We start from the raw sequence: 16,873 nt of genomic DNA, 5'->3' as shown, positions 1-16,873 counted from the left end.
ACAAGCACCAATTTCAAGACTTTTACGGCTTACTTTCGGAATGATGAAAACATGAAATCTCCAATATCATGACCAGTGTTGTGGTCCTATGAATCAAATATAACTCCATTGAACAAGATTCATTTGTTGACTGTGACTATGTTCTATATTCTACTTCTCATTTTCTTTGGGACTGTAGCTTTCTTTGACACTCGATTTTCCATCAGTAGATGGCAATCACTTATGTAAACTTTCTAACGCTAGTTCAATTGAAAGATTTACTGTTGTCTTGTGTAAGATGCTAGCGGAAACAACTGAAGATAGTCTTAGTCAGTCCACTCTGGTTTTTGGACCGCCGCTAGTTCTCGAGGTCATTCACTTAACGTGAGTCCTGTGTAAGGGACGAGTGTCTAAACTCTGCTTGTTCCTATTTTATTTTATTTTGTTTTTTTAGCTTCATTTGATAGGCATCAGCTGTGGAATGAAGATGAGGAACGCCAGCTCGCTGTGATTCACTTCAGGTTATACTCTTTATCTGAGTATATAGAAGTTAAGGACGGATTAGGCTTAGTCCAACCACTAATGAATCACTAACGGAAGTCGAACAATTTTGCGAATCAATCATACAATGTGTGAATCCATTCGAAATTTATTATTTTTATAGAAATGTATGAGAATGGTTTAGCAAAAATGTCCTACGCAGGACAGTATAGGGAGGGATTCTTTTGAAAAACAGCCTACCGAAATCGGACGCATTTTCTAATGGAATTTTTTATATGTGCCTAGAAAGGACTTCGACCCTAGTGGCCAAAACCACTTTCAAAAAAATTCTTCGAAGTTTGTGTGGCTGGTCAAAGGTGAGCAAAAACCGAAAAGTTGCAATTTTCTTACAAAAATTGCTCCAGTTACACGAGCCGTACAGGGTCGTGTGGGGTGTCATTAGAAAGGTAATCACATGTACTATTGAGCCGAATAGGGTCTTATTGGGTTTAGAATTCATCCACACTGAAATATGTGCAGATAAAGTTTTTAACCGAATACGTACACTGTTCTTACTGAAATTTCTCGAGGTACACAAAATGTACATGGTCGTGTGGGGTATCATTTGAAAGGTAATTTTATGTGCTTTTGAGCCAAATAGAGACTAATGTGGTTTGGATACATATGCGATGAAATATGGACACTTAAACATTTCAACTTCTTTTTCATCGCATATGTATCCAAACCACATTAGTCTCTATTTGGCTCAAAAGCACATAAAATTACCTTTCAAATGATACCCCACACGACCATGTACATTTTGTGTACCTCGAGAAATTTCAGTAAGAACAGTGTACGTATTCGGTTAAAAACTTTATCTGCACATATTTCAGTGTGGATGAATTCTAAACCCAATAAGACCCTATTCGGCTTAATAGTACATGTGATTACCTTTCTAATGACACCCCACACGACCCTGTACGGCTCGTGTAACTGGAGCAATTTTTGTAAGAAAATTGCAACTTTTCGGTTTTTGATCACCTTTGACCAGCCACACAAACTTCGAAGAATTTTTTTGAAAGTGGTTTTGGCCACTAGGGTCGAAGTCCTTTCTAGGCACATATAAAAAATTCCAATAGAAAATGCGTCCGATTTCGGCAGGCTGTTTTTCAAAAGAATCCCTCAGGACAAGTAGGACGAATTTACAAAATAGGAAAGTAGGACACTGTGGGAGCGCTGTAATTACTGTACGATCAGCACAGCACCATATTGATGACAATTCGATAATTTGTTAAGTCAAGAAAACCTTTAGGGAACCGGTTCTCAAAGCATTCGTAACTTGACAGTTCTTATGGGATTTTAAATACTCAACTGTCAAGTTACGAATTAACGAATTAGAGTTACGAAGATACGCGAATCGTCGCCTAAAATAAAATCGGGAATAAAAAAAAACATTTTTGAAAGATGGACAAACCTTACTAAATATGGTACAAATACTAAAAAGTGGAATGTTTTGATAAAAGTTCAGGTGCAAACTTAGACGACAAAATCTTGGAGGATTTATAAAAAAGATAATCTTGTGCCCGGGTGAACCCTCAATCCAAGCAAATAATGTTGAATTTTCAAAGTAAATGCGCTCTTTGTGTTGTGACAGTTGCAAAAATGATGTCATCACTCTTCTTATTTCTCCTCATTTTCGTCTACACTTGCTGCAGCTGAGAAGGAATAAAAGAAATGACTGGACTTGCGCAATGTCACTAATGTTTATTATTATTTTCCATGTGAAATTTGAAGATTTGATGAAAGGTTTCATTTTACTTTTTGAATTACTGCATCAAGTGCATATTAATGCTAAAAATTCGCTCCGACTGGAAGGCTGTCCTTGCTAAATTAATAGGCATTTCAGCTGTTTAGACAAAGTTGTGGGCTTTCCATTTACGAATGTACCAATGACCATTGTTGTTATTATAAAAAGTGACATTTCTTGTTGTGTTTTTTGTTTCAAACATTTTTCTTCTTTGTGTTGACATTCGGAATTGATTTGCCGCTTGATTATTGATTTTCAAACAAAAAGTCAATAGAAATTTCGTCTCGCAGAAAACATTTTTTGATTCGTTCTGGTCGTTTTCATGTTTCCAATTTAATTCATAAGAAACGATTGACGGTAATTTGGCAGACCAGGAAAATTCCTCGGTCGAATCGCCATGGGACTTTTGGAACCGATAAAATATGGTGAACAATTCCACAAATTGTACGTGAGTAGCTGTGACAAGTAAGTTGTTTTTGAATTTGCATCGAATAAACAACAGCACTTTGTTTTCCTTTTGAATTCAATTTTGTTGATCGATCAGAATTTCATTGAATTAAAAATCAAAACGTTCTGACGTCGCGCTGACCTAATCGATTTTCCTACGTCTGTTGACTTTTTATTTCATTTTTAAATTGAATTATCTCTTTACAGAAGAACTACAGCCGATCGGTCATTAAATCGAAAGAAAAAGCCCGATAAGCGAAAGGTAGGTTAATGATGCGCCTTGCAACCATATTCAATTCATTGTGCACGACGATTTCGTTTACACTTAATTTCCAGACAACCAAACAAAATGATCCAACTGCATCGTTGAGTCATTCCGATCAGATTGAACTCGAACCGAACGCTTCAAAATTTGCAATATTTTCGGCTGTTCGTTCCTTCGTTCTTGAATCCGAGACTAAATCGTCGCAAATCTACGGAGTGCCACAGGATGTCAGCGGAAAGAGATCACCTGTGTCGTGTTGTTGTATTTGTGCAACGTCCTGTAAGACTGGCGTTACGGTCGAGTGCCGCTGTCACAATGGCCAGACCAAATCGCAAGATAATAACGATAGCGAAAATGACAGTTTCACCGAAGATACGACAGAGAAGGAGATTGTGTTGCAAGTGCCACAGGTGAGTAGAGCACACTCATCACCGTATTACCATCGAGTTTCGATACAATTTTAGTGCATCACATTTCAGATTGTCGGCGCTGGATTACGTGGCCTTTTCGAACTTATTGCTGAAGCAAGGAATGTCAGTCCCATGCTATGCACCAAAGCACTGCGTGCATTGTTCGATGTCATACAGGGTCAAATACCGGAAAGCTTCAAATCGGAACCGAATGATTTGATTCAACCGTTGTACGATCTACTGTTGGAACTGTCAACATTGCCTAGTACGGCGGCACAGAGTAGCGAGGTAACAAATTGGTCGGCAATTGGTTGTTCGGCTCTGTTAGGATTGTGTGTGGCTAGAGGCGACACCGGGAAGACACTGAAGGCAATAGCCGCTCTGCTTATGTCTCCCAAAGTACTTGCAACACAGAGCATTCAGGTAGTTAATTGATTTGATGTTCGCCGGTAAAGTGAGTTAATCCAAAAATAAAAATCTGTTCAGTTGCCACTGGTACTGTCAACGCTTCAGCGCAGCATCTATTCGGTAGCATTGGGGAAGCCAACGAAACCCGATTACTACAAAAGCGGCATTCCACGCAATTCGCTAATCGAGCAATTTTCGCTGAAAAATCAACTTCCCGCCAACATTCAGTACAGTCTGCAGCCATGTATCGCATCGAATGGCAAGTTTGTTTTCATTTTGACCGGAAAAAGTCTGATCAAAATCGGTACCGGTTTCAACGGAACACTCCGTGGATATGTGTATGCGGTCAACAATGAGTTCGGAAGGGAGAAAAACGGATGGATCGGATTCTGTGGAGTAAGTGATTGAGTTAACAGTTCGCTGGATAGACATTCTAACCGTTCGTCGCTCGTTCTTTCCTCAGAATAATCTTTTCTACAAAAAACTGTCCAAACGAAGCGTTGAAGCGATGATGATCATAAACACTGAGACACTCCAAATTGCATATGCTTCTGAAGTGACGCTGCCGATGGCAAGGGAAGGTCAACATTCTTTACTCTTTTCGGATGGTGATTCCATCAATATCATCTCTACAGCTAAAGATGACGCACTGGTAGTGAAACAGATTTACTCGACCGGAGCTACCGTTTCGGATCTACCGTTAAAGTTGTCCCGAAAAAGCTTTCGTACCCTTGGCTACGCATCATTCGAAGACGAAGTTTTAAATCAAAATCAAATTCAAGCGGTAAGTGCCGACGATTCTTCCCTTCTTGTTTCTGGCTGGACGACGCAACATTTTCTTTCAGATTCAGGCCACATTCAATCAATTCGAACCGAAACTACCAAACGACCAGGATGTGGTTGCCATTACGTGCGGCAAAGAATTCGGTCTCGTTCGATCGGCCAACGGTAAGGTTTACCACTACGGTAAATCGGCTCAGCTCGGTTTGAAATCTGTTGGTAAAAATCCGGTGCTTCGCATGACCGAATTGATAATATCCAAAATGTCGAACATTGTGCAAATTTCCATTGGACACGACGGTGTCCATGCAATATTGGTAAACGACGATGGTACAGTGTATTTTGCTGGTACAGCCCGGCGCGGTGAAGATGGCGATACGTCGAAGAATCGTCGGGCACCGAAGCCAGCAAAGCCGAAAAAATTAACCAAAGTTGAGGGTCACTTTGTGGTACATGCATCATGTAACAATGGGACATCGGCATTTGTCACCAAAACCGGTAGACTGATCATTTTCGGAAAGGACAATGCACATTGTGACGCAGCTGGTGTGGTGACTGGCTTGATGGATGAACACATTACGCAAGTGGCGCTAGGCAAGGCTCATTGTGTCGCATTGAATTCCAAAGGAGAAGTGTTTACGTTCGGTTTGAACAATAAAGGACAGTGCGGTCGACAAAAACAAGAATGCGGAACAAATCTACCTACCGATGGTTACGAAATCAAACCTCAGCCCACCGTTTACAAATACGATGCATCTAACATCTGTGATTATGACGATCACATTGTCGTCCAAGGACAGTGTCGCGTCTGTTCGATTTGTCGTGAATGTACCGGCTACAACATTTCGTGTGTATCGACACAAAATACGACATTGGAACATCGATTACCCGGAGCTAATTGCGCGTGTGGTCATGGCGATGCCGGTTGCTCGAAATGTGGTGCCTGTTCGACGTGCATTGCCTTCCAAGAAAATGAATGCAGTCAGGATGGGAAGGACAAGAGGCCGTTCAATTTCTTGATCCGGCAACGTAGTAAAAGTCTGATTTGCAATCAGAAAGACAAAAAGCAAGACGACATCAACCTTGGCTCTGATGTGGAGCGTGATGGTCAGCGCGTCGCACCATTACCACCGCAAAAACTGTCATTTTCAACGACTAATCCAGTGACTCAAATATCTTGCGGTCTGTACCACTCTGTTGTATTAACGTCTGCCGGCGAAGTTTTCACCTTCGGCAGCAATCAATACGGTCAACTGGGAACCGGTGATCTACAACCACAAACGGGACCATATGGTCCAGTAACAGTTGCGGGTGTGGTTTGTCAAGTGACAGCGGGCAGCAATCACACTGCCTTATTGACCACAAAAGGAATTGTCTACACATTCGGCAACAATCAGGTGAATTTTTGACTAGTTGATTTACTGTCGATGTAACAAAAACGAAAATAATTTCCTCCATTTGCAGAAAGGACAACTGGGAAGGCTGCCCGCGGATTCCGTGCAACAAACTTCTAATTATCCAGAAGATTTGTCCAGCAAATCCGATGACGGCAACGAGGAATCGTCTAATTCGTCTAACATTGGGAGTCAGCGTCAAAAATATTTGTGGCACTGTTCGCCTGGAGCCGTTTGGTAAGCTCTCGATGATAAACGTTCATATTCAACGGAAACTAATTCGATTCTTCCATTTTCAGTGGTATTGGGCCCACTTACGGAAAGAAGGCAACGTTCATCAGTGCTAGTGGCGATCAGACATTTTTCAAAATTGACGAATCTCTCGTAACCAGCTCAATGCTGTCTAAAGTGAATATCGTCGCTGACAAAAGTACCATCTTACTGATACCGCAATATTTGCTATCCTTCAACTGTCTGGCCATATGTCGTCGTGATGGTAACTGCAACGCCCACAATGCGAATCAAGTTGAATTTGCCAAAATCATCCAGACGAACAACAATGCAATCACTCAATTAGCGTCCGATAAATGCAATCAAAATGTCGAAATCAATAATTTCCATCAGAACCAGGACCGAATGTCACAGAGTGTGCACGAGGCACGGAACCAGATATTCGATGAAAATATGTTATTCGGCGATCAGCGCAAACGAAAGCGACCGGAACAGAAATCGATCGACAAAATCATGCCACAATTGGCATTTGCCTTAGACTCGTATTTTGGTGTGCTGTGGGTGTTTGATGCCATTTCCCGGAAGATTATGTGCTACAATGTTATTGCTAGTGAAATTATGGACAGCGAAGGACAATCGAATTTGAGGGCGATTCTGTCGCCAGAACTAGCTCTGCCGTTGAAACCCGAAGTACAAGTCACTCGCAATCAGGCATCGTTGAACATTCTAGCTTGTTTGGACATTTTGACGTCGTGCCAGGACTCGTTACCAGCATGCTTTCAACAGATTCGTCCTCGATCGTTGACCAGCCCGACGAAAGAGTCGGAGAGCAGCGATTTTCAAGCCGTGTCACGATTCGAAAATTTCGGCGGTGGCTGGGGATATTCGGGTCACAGCGTCGAAGCAATTAGATTTATGGCAGACAGCGACATTCAAATTTGTGGCTTTGCTATGTTTGGCGGACGTGGTGAGTACACATGCAAGCTGAAACTCTTCGATTTGGGATGTGATGGCGGCGGATATGAAAAGGACGGTGTGCTGATATCGGAAACCGAAGAAATTCCGTACGAATGTCCAGCTCGTAGCAAGTACAATATCATGCTACCGAAACCGTTGACCGGCAATGCGGGCAAGTGGTATTTGGTGTGGGCGAGAATATCGGGACCGTCAAGTGATTGCGGTTCGTCGGGACAGTCCACTGTTACCACAGAAGATCAAATCGTTTTCAATTTCAAAACATCTAAGAAAGCGAACAACGGAACTGACGTCAATTCGGGTCAAATACCGTCGATCTTATATCGGATTATAACGCAGGAAACGAAACAACCACCCATTCCCGTTGATCTCGACCCAGTGTACAAGATATCTCGATTGTTTGCGAACACAGTCACCAAAGAGTGCTTTGAGAGTTTGGTATCACTTCTGAGTTGGGCATGGTCGTCATTTAAGACAACGTTGACCGAGTTAAAAGACAAGGTAAGAGCCGTCATGTTATGTCGAACAGAACTTTCGTAATCACTCCCTTCGTTTTGGTTTATTTCAGAAAAAACTTCCGCAAACGACAGCAACCTTAAGTCGTTTATTTTACATCAACAGAGCGTGTCTACGACTGCTACGCAAATACACAAACGAAATTTATCCGAACAACGTATTTGCTAAGGTCGACAAAGCGCAAACCGTTCCGGCGAATAAGAAATCGGAGACACAAATCTACGTGCTGAACCAGGGCCCATCGACATCGAAAAATGTTCCAGCGGCAAAGTATTACATGGGCAGCAGCATGGATGCCACAACGCCAACCAATCCCAAGAAAATTAACATGGAAAATCTCCAGCTGGCCGAATGCATTGGCGATGTACGATCTCTACTGATTCAGATTCTGAGCGACGAGATTCCGAGTGACGTCGACCTGGACGGTTACGAAATAACGATGGAAATTTTGGACGAATGTCATACCACCTTTCTGTCGTGTTTCAACGTATTTTATCCCACATCCAACTTGAAATGGAATTGCTTGTGTGAGTTGTTGGCCCAGGAGGAAAAGGTTAGTCGTTTACATAAACCTGTCATCTTTGCTTCCGTTTTTTTTAACCCGATCTTACATTTTCAGGGCAACAACTACCATTCCAGACTGTTAAGTGCCATTATAGCAGGACTCTGTCATCCGAATGTGAAACTTAGGAGCACATTTTCGTTGCTGTCGTCCAATCGTGAAAGTAAATCGATTGTCAGTCCCAGTGATAATTCCGGATTGCCGATGCTTTTGAGTACGGAAAATCATCAGTATCCGGTGCTAGTCGAACAAATGATTTATCGGACTCAGGTAAGAATTGACCATATTGAAGGTAGAACTGAGTTTCGACTTTTTTTAATCGTTTTCAAACGACAAAGGGCATGTAGCCGTTAGATGTCGCCAAAGTCCAATCGTAATTTTTTTTTTTCTTTGCGATTCATTAAGTTTCTTGGCGATTTTTCTTGGCGTTTCTTCACACTCTGGAGATTTTTCTCTGTGATTAGACAGATCAACCAAAAATGATGAATTGCCAAGAAAAATCGCCAAAGAAGAACAGCCAAGAAACACGGAAGAGTGTTAAGAAACACCAAAGTGAAAAATACATTTTTGGTTGCTGTAGTATAGTACGCATTAAATCTCTTTCGATGCACTAAAAAAACCGGATAAAATGTCTTCCATTCTGTCTTTGGACACGTTGAAATACATTTCGTAAAAGGATAGTCTCATATGCAATGCATAGCCTAATATTTGGGAATTAATTCTCTAAATTCCCAAAATTCCCTAAAATTCTCACAAATTCCCAAAAATTCCCAAAAATTCCCTAAATTCCCAAAAAATTCCCTAAAATTCCCAAAAAACACAACAAATATTTCAGAACATATTGAATGTAATATATTCAGTAAATTGAGCTTAAGCGGCATATCGCCAAAACTGGAGGTGATGGTGATAGGGGAACAAGTGGTCTCCGATTTTAAGGAGTGATAGATTCGTCTTCAATTCTAGAGAATCGTATCTTCCATTTTTTTCGAACATTTTTTTAAATTTTCGGTTAAAGTGTTCAAAGGTGAAAGCATGTCAGTGGGTACCGAAGACCTTTTTGCGGCTATAACTCAAAAATAATTATTTTAAGAGCAGTCTACACTCCGACCTTCTATGAAAAACATTTTCGATGATAACTTCTTATTAGAATATTTTTTGAAAAAAGTGGTTTCATCGTTTGGTGCCACAACATATAAAGTTTCGATAGCCACCAGAATAAACCGCGAGCCTTTTTTAATAAAAGTTTAGTTTTGTTATAAAAACTTTTTATATTTTTTTATAGAATTTAATTTAAAAAATCACTGCCATGATGAACTCACGTACGGAAACTCTAAAGAAGCGAAATGTGATATTAGGTATCTGTCAGCTGATAGGAATATTTTGTTTGTTAGTGTTGGTTTTTAGGTCTTTTTTCCATAGGAAAAAAAGACCTATTGTGGGCACTTCATCTGTCCGTCCGTCCGTCCGTCCGTCCGTCCGTCCGTCCGTCTGTCCGTCCGTCCGTCCGTCCGTCTGTGTCACAAATAAAATGTGATTGATAAAAGTTAAAATTGCAATGCTACTATGAACAAACCAACACCAGGCAAATCAATTATTATTTGTTATCTGGTAACCAATCGCTCATAGCAGACATTGCAATTTGAAAGTTTGGTAGTTGTTGGTAGTTGGACCCCCAAAATATTTAGCAGCAAAGATGTTTCTTACTCGAGAGACGCACACCGACTGACGAAATTATTCGGCCTGCTTGCCTTTTTATAACTCAAATATTTGGTAGTTGACTACCTCGGTGGTAAATTGCAATGCTACTATGAGCAAACCAACACCAGGCAAATCAATTATTATTTGTTATCTGGTAACCAATCGCTCATAGCAGACATTGCAATTTGGTAGTTGTTGGTAATTAGACCCCCAAACTATATAGCAGCAAAGATGTTTCTTACTCGAGAGACGCACACCGACTGACGAAATTATTCGGCCTGCTGGTCTATTTATAAATCGAGTATTTGGTAGTTGACTACCAAAGTGGTAGTTGACTGACTACCAAAGTGGTAGTTGACTGACTACCAAAGTGGTAGTTGACTGACTACCAAAGTGGTAGTTGACTGACTACCAAAGTGGTAGTTGACTGACTACCAAAGTGGTAGTTGACTGACTACCAAAGTGGTAGTTGACTGACTACCAAAGTGGTAGTTGACTGACTACCAAAGTGGTAGTTGACTGACTACCAAAGTGGTAGTTGACTGACTACCAAAGTGGTAGTTGACTGACTACCAAAGTGGTAGTTGACTGACTACCAAAGTGGTAGTTGACTGACTACCAAAGTGGTAGTTGACTGACTACCAAAGTGGTAGTTGACTGACTACCAAAGTGGTAGTTGACTGACTACCAAAGTGGTAGTTGACTGACTACCAAAGTGGTAGTTGACTGACTACCAAAGTGGTAGTTGACTGACTACCAAAGTGGTAGTTGACTGACTACCAAAGTGGTAGTTGACTACCAACATGGTAGTTTACTAATACGGATGTTGTAGATATGTTTACTGTTTGAGAGCTGCACACCGACTGATGAAATTAATCGGCTTGCTTGCCTATTCATAATTCCAAAATTTGGTAGTTGAATACCAAAGTGGTACTTGAATGAGTACCAAGCTAGTAGTAAACAGAAATTGAAAAAAAATGAAAAAGACCTCACCAGGCTTCAGCCGGTCTATTCTTGTTTGGTTATCTCGGTGATCACAATTAAAACAAACTGTCAACAAATAAAACATCCCAATTTGTTAAGTCGCGAAATTGTTTTTTTTCAAGCGCGAGATTTTTTGAAAATTGGAGTGGCTTTTTAGACTGAAATTAAGAATTTCAAATTCCACTTTTCCAATATCAATATACATTTTCAGTGTGTTTTTGATGTGTTCATTGAAATAAAAATAATATGGACTAACGCTCGCGGTTTATTGTCAAAATTGATGCAGTCTACGCCGAGAAAACTCAAAAGTCCAAAAAATATCACAAAAGACACAAATTTTAGGAGTTTTGAGTTTTTTCTCAGTACACTACATCAATCTGGACAATTCCAGTGGCTATCGAAACCTTATATGTTCTGGCACCAAACGATGAGGCCACTTTTTTCAAAAATAATTCGAATAAAAAGTTATCATCAAAAATGTATTTCATAGGGGGTCGGAGTGTAGATTGCTCTTGAATTATTGTAGTGTTGTACTAATGTCGGCTTTGGAGAGACCTACAAGTAGAGTATACGCTCTGGCTGGTGCGAGTACATCGACAAGAATTATATCCTTCAGAGCATAATATTTGGGAACCAAGTCTCAAAAGTTCACTAAAATTCCAAAAAAAATCCTTTTTTTGTGCTTGCACATAGTTTTTAAAGGTTTTTGAACTTTTCCTGATCTTTTACGAGCTTTTAATTATAAAAATTCCCTAAATTCCCAAAAATTCTCAAAAACGATTCCCAAATATTAGGCTCTGCTCATATGGGTCGAACAAAACGTTTTTCCGTCACCGTTTTAAAGGGATCGAACACCTTTGCGTTACCTTTCGTTAAAGGAAGAAAATCATCATCATTCTGCTTGATTTGTTAAATCACCAAGAAAAATCTACAGAATGCGAAGAAACACCAAGGAAAATCGCTGAATCGTGAAGAAACGTAATGAAAACAAATTTTCCATTCTTTGCGTCTGGAACATCAGAAAATCATAAAAGTCGCAGAAAATCCGTTGGAAAATAAAGGAAGGTCTTGAAAATCCAACACAATCCTCAAAAACTTACGAGGAAAATCCATAAAAATCCTCAGACAATCATTGAAAACCCTCACATGATATTCTTTTTGAAAATGCCTAGAAAAACAGCCGACCGAAATCGGACGCATTTCCCAGTGGACTTTTTTATATGTGCCCAGAAAGGTATTCGACCCAAGAAGCCAATACCACTTTCGAAAACAACCTTCGAAGCTTGTGTAATTGCATGTACTTTCGAGGCAAATAGGGTTTGTTGGATTTAGAGTTCATCCACACTGAGATATGTGTAGTTGATGTTTTCAGCCGAAAAATGACTCAAAACTCAGGGTATTACTACTTGCCGAGAAACAACATTACCTTTCTAATGACACCCCACACGACCACGTACGTTTGGTTTACCTTGAGAAATTTCTGTAAGAAAAGTGTAAGTTGAAAACATCAACTACACATATCTCAGTGTCGATGAACCACAAGTCCAAGAAGACCCTATTCTAATGACATCCCACACAACCCTGTACGGTTCATGTAACTAGGAAAATAGCTGTAAATAAATGTTTTCGGTTTTGACCACCTCCGACGAGCCGTATAAGCTTCGAAGAATTTTTTTGAAAGTGGTTTTGGCTTCTAGGGTCGAATACCATTCTGGGCTTCTTCTTCTTTTTCAGCCTGTTTCTGTCCACTGCTGGACGTAGGCCTCCCCAATTCTTTTCCATTCCGAACGATTAGTTGCCACTTGTTGCCAATTTGCGCCTGCAATTCTCTTTATACCATTACTCCATCTCTCTGGTGGTCTACCTCTAGGTCGTGTTTTAGGTGGTCTCCAGTTCATGATCTTTTTGGTCCAACGTTCGTCCGTCCTTCTTGCAATATGTCCCGCCCAGCTCCACTTTAAAGATGCTATTCTTTCCATGACATCAACGTCTTTTGTTTGTTGTCGAATCCATTGATTTGTCATTCTATCTCTGAGCGTAATTCCGAGCATACTTCGTTCCATAGCTCTTTGTGCCACTCTTAATTTATTTTCGGAAGCTTTTGTTAACGTTAACGTTTCCGCTCCATATGTGAGCACAGGAAGGACACACGTATCGAACACTTTACGTTTCAGACTATTATTCATTTTGCTTTTGAAAATTAGCCTGAGTTTTCCGAACGCTGCCCATGCAAGACCAATTCTACGTTTTATTTCTGCAGTTTGGTTGTCTAGACCCAACTTCAATTTGTGACCTAGGTACACATAACTGTCGACTCGTTCAATGACAGTATCACCCATTTTAATGTCTCTGTCGTCGTCAATGTTTGTCATGATTTTCGTTTTCGACAAATTCATCTTGAGGCCGACTTTGTTTGACTCCTCATTCAGCTGTTGCAACATAATTTGCGCCTGATCTAGATCAGCTGCTATCAGGGAGATGTCATCTGCGAAACGGAGATTACTCAGGTACTCTCCATTTATGTTTATACCCATTTCACTCCAGTCTAATTTCTTAAAAACACTCTCAAGAATCGATGTGAATAACTTAGGTGATATGGAGTCACCCTGTCGTACACCTCTGCCAATTCTGAATTTTTCAGTGCTTTTATGAAGTTTTATACACGACGTAGCGTTTTTATAGACGTATCGAATTGTGTTGGAGTATCTTGAGTCTACTCTGCACTCGTCTAATTCTGGGCAATCATTAAAAAAAATCCACTGGAAAATGCGTCCGATTTCGGTCGACTGTTTTCAAAAGAATCCAATCCCCCCACAGGATCTCTTCTCCGAATCGGATCGTTTGTCGAAAAACATTTACCGAAGCAAGTTACACAGAAAAACACGCTTTATGTGAAAGGTGACTACTACTAAGGACTTCTCGTAAAATGAATCGAAAATATTCTCCACGTAATGCACCATTTTCGCTGGGGAAAAAGTGATACGTAATGGTCAACTTTCGCGCAGGGCAGGCAATAAAATCAACTTATAAAACTTATTTCGGCTGTTTAGCACTGACTTCTATAGCACAGATATTGGGTGCTTACATTCGTGCATCGATGGATGTTACCATTCTTACAATACACGCACGCGTATCTCTAGTGGAATCGCATTGAATGCATGCAGTTTGTCTGTTACAAATTTCACACTAATGATTTTTCCCTTAATCAATGACCTTGCGACCGTGCATAGAAAATCAACTGGTGCGAATTGAGCGCAATTTTGACGTTCGTTGAGTTCAATTTTAAAATTTGTCATTTTCTGCAACTTGCAGTTTCATTTCAATTGACCAATGAACATAGGTAGCTGTTGCATACAAATTCTTATTCAATTGTTCGACCTACCCTTGTTGACGTATGCATCAGAGATTCCAAATGATTTTCAATTTTTTTAAATTTTTTTTTCTTCAATTCCAGCGTGAGAAAAGTGAGTTTCTAACAAACGTTTGGACATTTAAAGACGTCCTCGTCCGTTTACTGGACATCATTTCGCATCCCATCAAATCCAAAATCGAAAACATTTACAACCGAAGCAATCAATATGTGATCTCGTTCAACAGACGAATCAATCAGAAATTAATCGATAATTGTTGTCATTTGTTGGCCAGAGTTCTGGCCGAAATTGTGTATCAAAGTTGTGCGTCGGATGTAAGTTGAATTCGTTTACAAGCAAGAAACGGTTGAGCAATGATGTCATGCGTATCGAACTAATATTTTTTCAGAATGAATTGTCGTTTCCTCCCACACGAACGTTGCTCTGCACCAGCAGTCGCTTCGCGCGCTGTGATTCGAGTCGTACGTGGAATACCGGAAATTTCGGACCGGATGCAATTTCGTTCAGTGTCAATCGGTCGGGAATCGCAATAGCCGGTGCTATGATCTATTCCGGATCGGGAAGCTATGAATATCAGTTGGAACTGTTGTACGATGCCATTGAGTCGCAGTCTCAGCATAAATGGGAGACAATTGAATCGGTATCGGGCACGTACGATCAGGAAATTGTTCACAACGAAATGGCTGAAGTGAAATTTGAACGACCGGTTCATATCAAGGAAAACACCCGATATGCGATACGATTGTGTTCACAAGGCGCCCGTACGTGTTCGGGAGACGGCGGTTTGTCCACCGTTCGAGGCCCATGTGGAACTTCGTTTTCTTATTTTCCCTGTGATTTGAGTTTCAACGGTACGACAACCGCTCGAGGTCAGATTCCCTGTTTGATATACTACACGAATCCGGTGAAAAATGAAGCGCAGTCTGGCAAAGCATTGAATGAACTGCACGCTAGAGACACTGCATTGCAGATTGCTAGTGATATAACCAAGAAATGTACGGAACTGTTGATTTTAACCAGAAATACACTGGCCGCTTCGATGTCACCCAGTGAGAAAAGTTTGAATTCGTCCAACAATACGCAAACGGTCGATTCCGAGCAAAATATCACTCCAATCGAGGAACATTTGGACGTTACGTTCGCTAATAACAGTAACATAACCAACACACCGAGTAGTTTCACTGACCAGCATAACGTTTCGACCGCACGCGATCTGTCGAAACGTATCGAATCGTTCTCGAAGGGCATCATGGAGACGTTAAAGTTTGACAAACGATCGACGAATCCGTTTGAATTCGAAATTGAAATCGGAGCGACAGAAATCCATCCCAAGGATCTGGTCAAAGAGTCGGAAATACAGGACAAGAACTTGAAAAACGGACGCATTTCGAAAATGAATGGGAACAACAGCAACATCAAGAACTTGCTGAATGAAGTGGGCCGCAGCGGATCGGAAGATGACAGTTCGGATTTCAATGTGCTGCAAACACTAAAACTGTTTGAGAACAAATCGGCCAGCATGTTTCATACCCTGTTGCCGTTGGTATTGGCCCACATTTCCGTTTTAGCTAGCAATGATCCGAAGGTAAGTTTCTGAGTTGGCCACTATCCGTTTGGCATAGTAAACATTCTATTTGCTTGATCCCATGCAGAGTGCGGTCCAAATCCTTAGCCTTATTCGTGACATTCTACCACATGTATCCGCTTTGAATCAATTGTACTGCAGCAAGGATAAAGTAATCGACCCGAAAGACTGTATCATGCAAGAGAGTCGAAAGGAAAATTTCTTCGCCAAAGATTTGGAGGAGGCCAAACAACATTTGCTCGATCTTAACAGCACCAGTAATCACTATTGCATCATCGAAAGTGATCATCCCTATAAGAGTGCATCGATCAGCAACTACAAGTATGAACAGAGCCCGTTCATCTGGCATTGATTTCTCAATTGATTCAACTGTCCCATTTGACCATTTCAGAGTCGAGTTTCCGCCGTGTGTGCAATGGTTTACCGTTGAATTTGATCACCAATGCGGAACTGCGCAGCCGGAAGACTATTTGGTCGTTTCCATTCCAACAAAACCATCGTCCAATTTAACGGTAAATTGGGACAGTAACAAGCAGTCGATGTTCAGTGATGGTTCGAAGGGTCTCTTCGACAGCTATCACAGTGACAAATTTTCGATTTGTAAAAATGCTTGCATCAGCTCGTACACATCGCTGAAAGACAGCGACAATTTCAAAAGCTCGAATGCCCAGGAATCGAGTGACGATCGTTTCGTTGTCAAGGTTTACAACACGTAAGTTAGGCTCATCAAGAAAATGCGCAGCAAACAAAAGTTCTAGAGGAAAATCTCTTTACAGAACATGCCAGTGGTCACAAAGTGCGCTAGTGCTGCCCGGCAATAAAATTGAATTTTCATTGGAAACCGCATCGAATTACGCACGTGATCAATTGGCAAACAAATATGGTTTCCGTTGCTTAATTATTGGCTACGAAAATCCCACTTTGGTGAGTAACCGCCGGCATTTTCCCTTGGTGTTGGTTTAATCCATGAAATCCGTTTAT

The 16,873-nt window shown here is 40.8% G+C and overlaps 1 protein-coding gene across 2 annotated transcripts in view; it reads left to right on the top strand.

Moving 5' to 3' along the window:
* The first annotated feature begins 2,389 nt into the window (after positions 1–2,389).
* LOC119069621 (E3 ubiquitin-protein ligase highwire) overlaps positions 2,390–16,873 on the top strand; it is a 74,017-nt gene continuing 59,533 nt past the window's right edge. The window contains exons 1-16 of one of the 2 annotated variants that reach the window (XM_037173713.1): positions 2,390–2,731; positions 2,921–2,975; positions 3,050–3,388; positions 3,458–3,811; positions 3,875–4,192; positions 4,260–4,580; positions 4,642–5,973; positions 6,041–6,207; positions 6,270–7,677; positions 7,745–8,245; positions 8,312–8,524; positions 14,391–14,621; positions 14,696–15,892; positions 15,960–16,213; positions 16,284–16,604; positions 16,669–16,816. In XM_037173713.1, coding sequence (XP_037029608.1) covers positions 2,664–2,731; positions 2,921–2,975; positions 3,050–3,388; positions 3,458–3,811; positions 3,875–4,192; positions 4,260–4,580; positions 4,642–5,973; positions 6,041–6,207; positions 6,270–7,677; positions 7,745–8,245; positions 8,312–8,524; positions 14,391–14,621; positions 14,696–15,892; positions 15,960–16,213; positions 16,284–16,604; positions 16,669–16,816 — 7,227 coding nt within the window. In that variant the 5' untranslated portion in view covers positions 2,390–2,663. Of the gene's footprint in view, positions 2,732–2,920; positions 2,976–3,049; positions 3,389–3,442; positions 3,812–3,874; positions 4,193–4,259; positions 4,581–4,641; positions 5,974–6,040; positions 6,208–6,269; positions 7,678–7,744; positions 8,246–8,311; positions 8,525–14,390; positions 14,622–14,695; positions 15,893–15,959; positions 16,214–16,283; positions 16,605–16,668; positions 16,817–16,873 lie in introns of both variants that reach the window. The other variant, XM_037173714.1, reaches the window with a different exon arrangement.

The sequence above is a fragment of the Bradysia coprophila genome (assembly GCF_014529535.1).
Source record: "Bradysia coprophila strain Holo2 chromosome X unlocalized genomic scaffold, BU_Bcop_v1 contig_38, whole genome shotgun sequence".
Taxonomy (NCBI): Eukaryota; Metazoa; Arthropoda; class Insecta; order Diptera; family Sciaridae; genus Bradysia; species Bradysia coprophila.
Note: the sequence above shows the minus strand (reverse complement) of the source record. Positions and strands in the feature narration are given on the sequence as shown.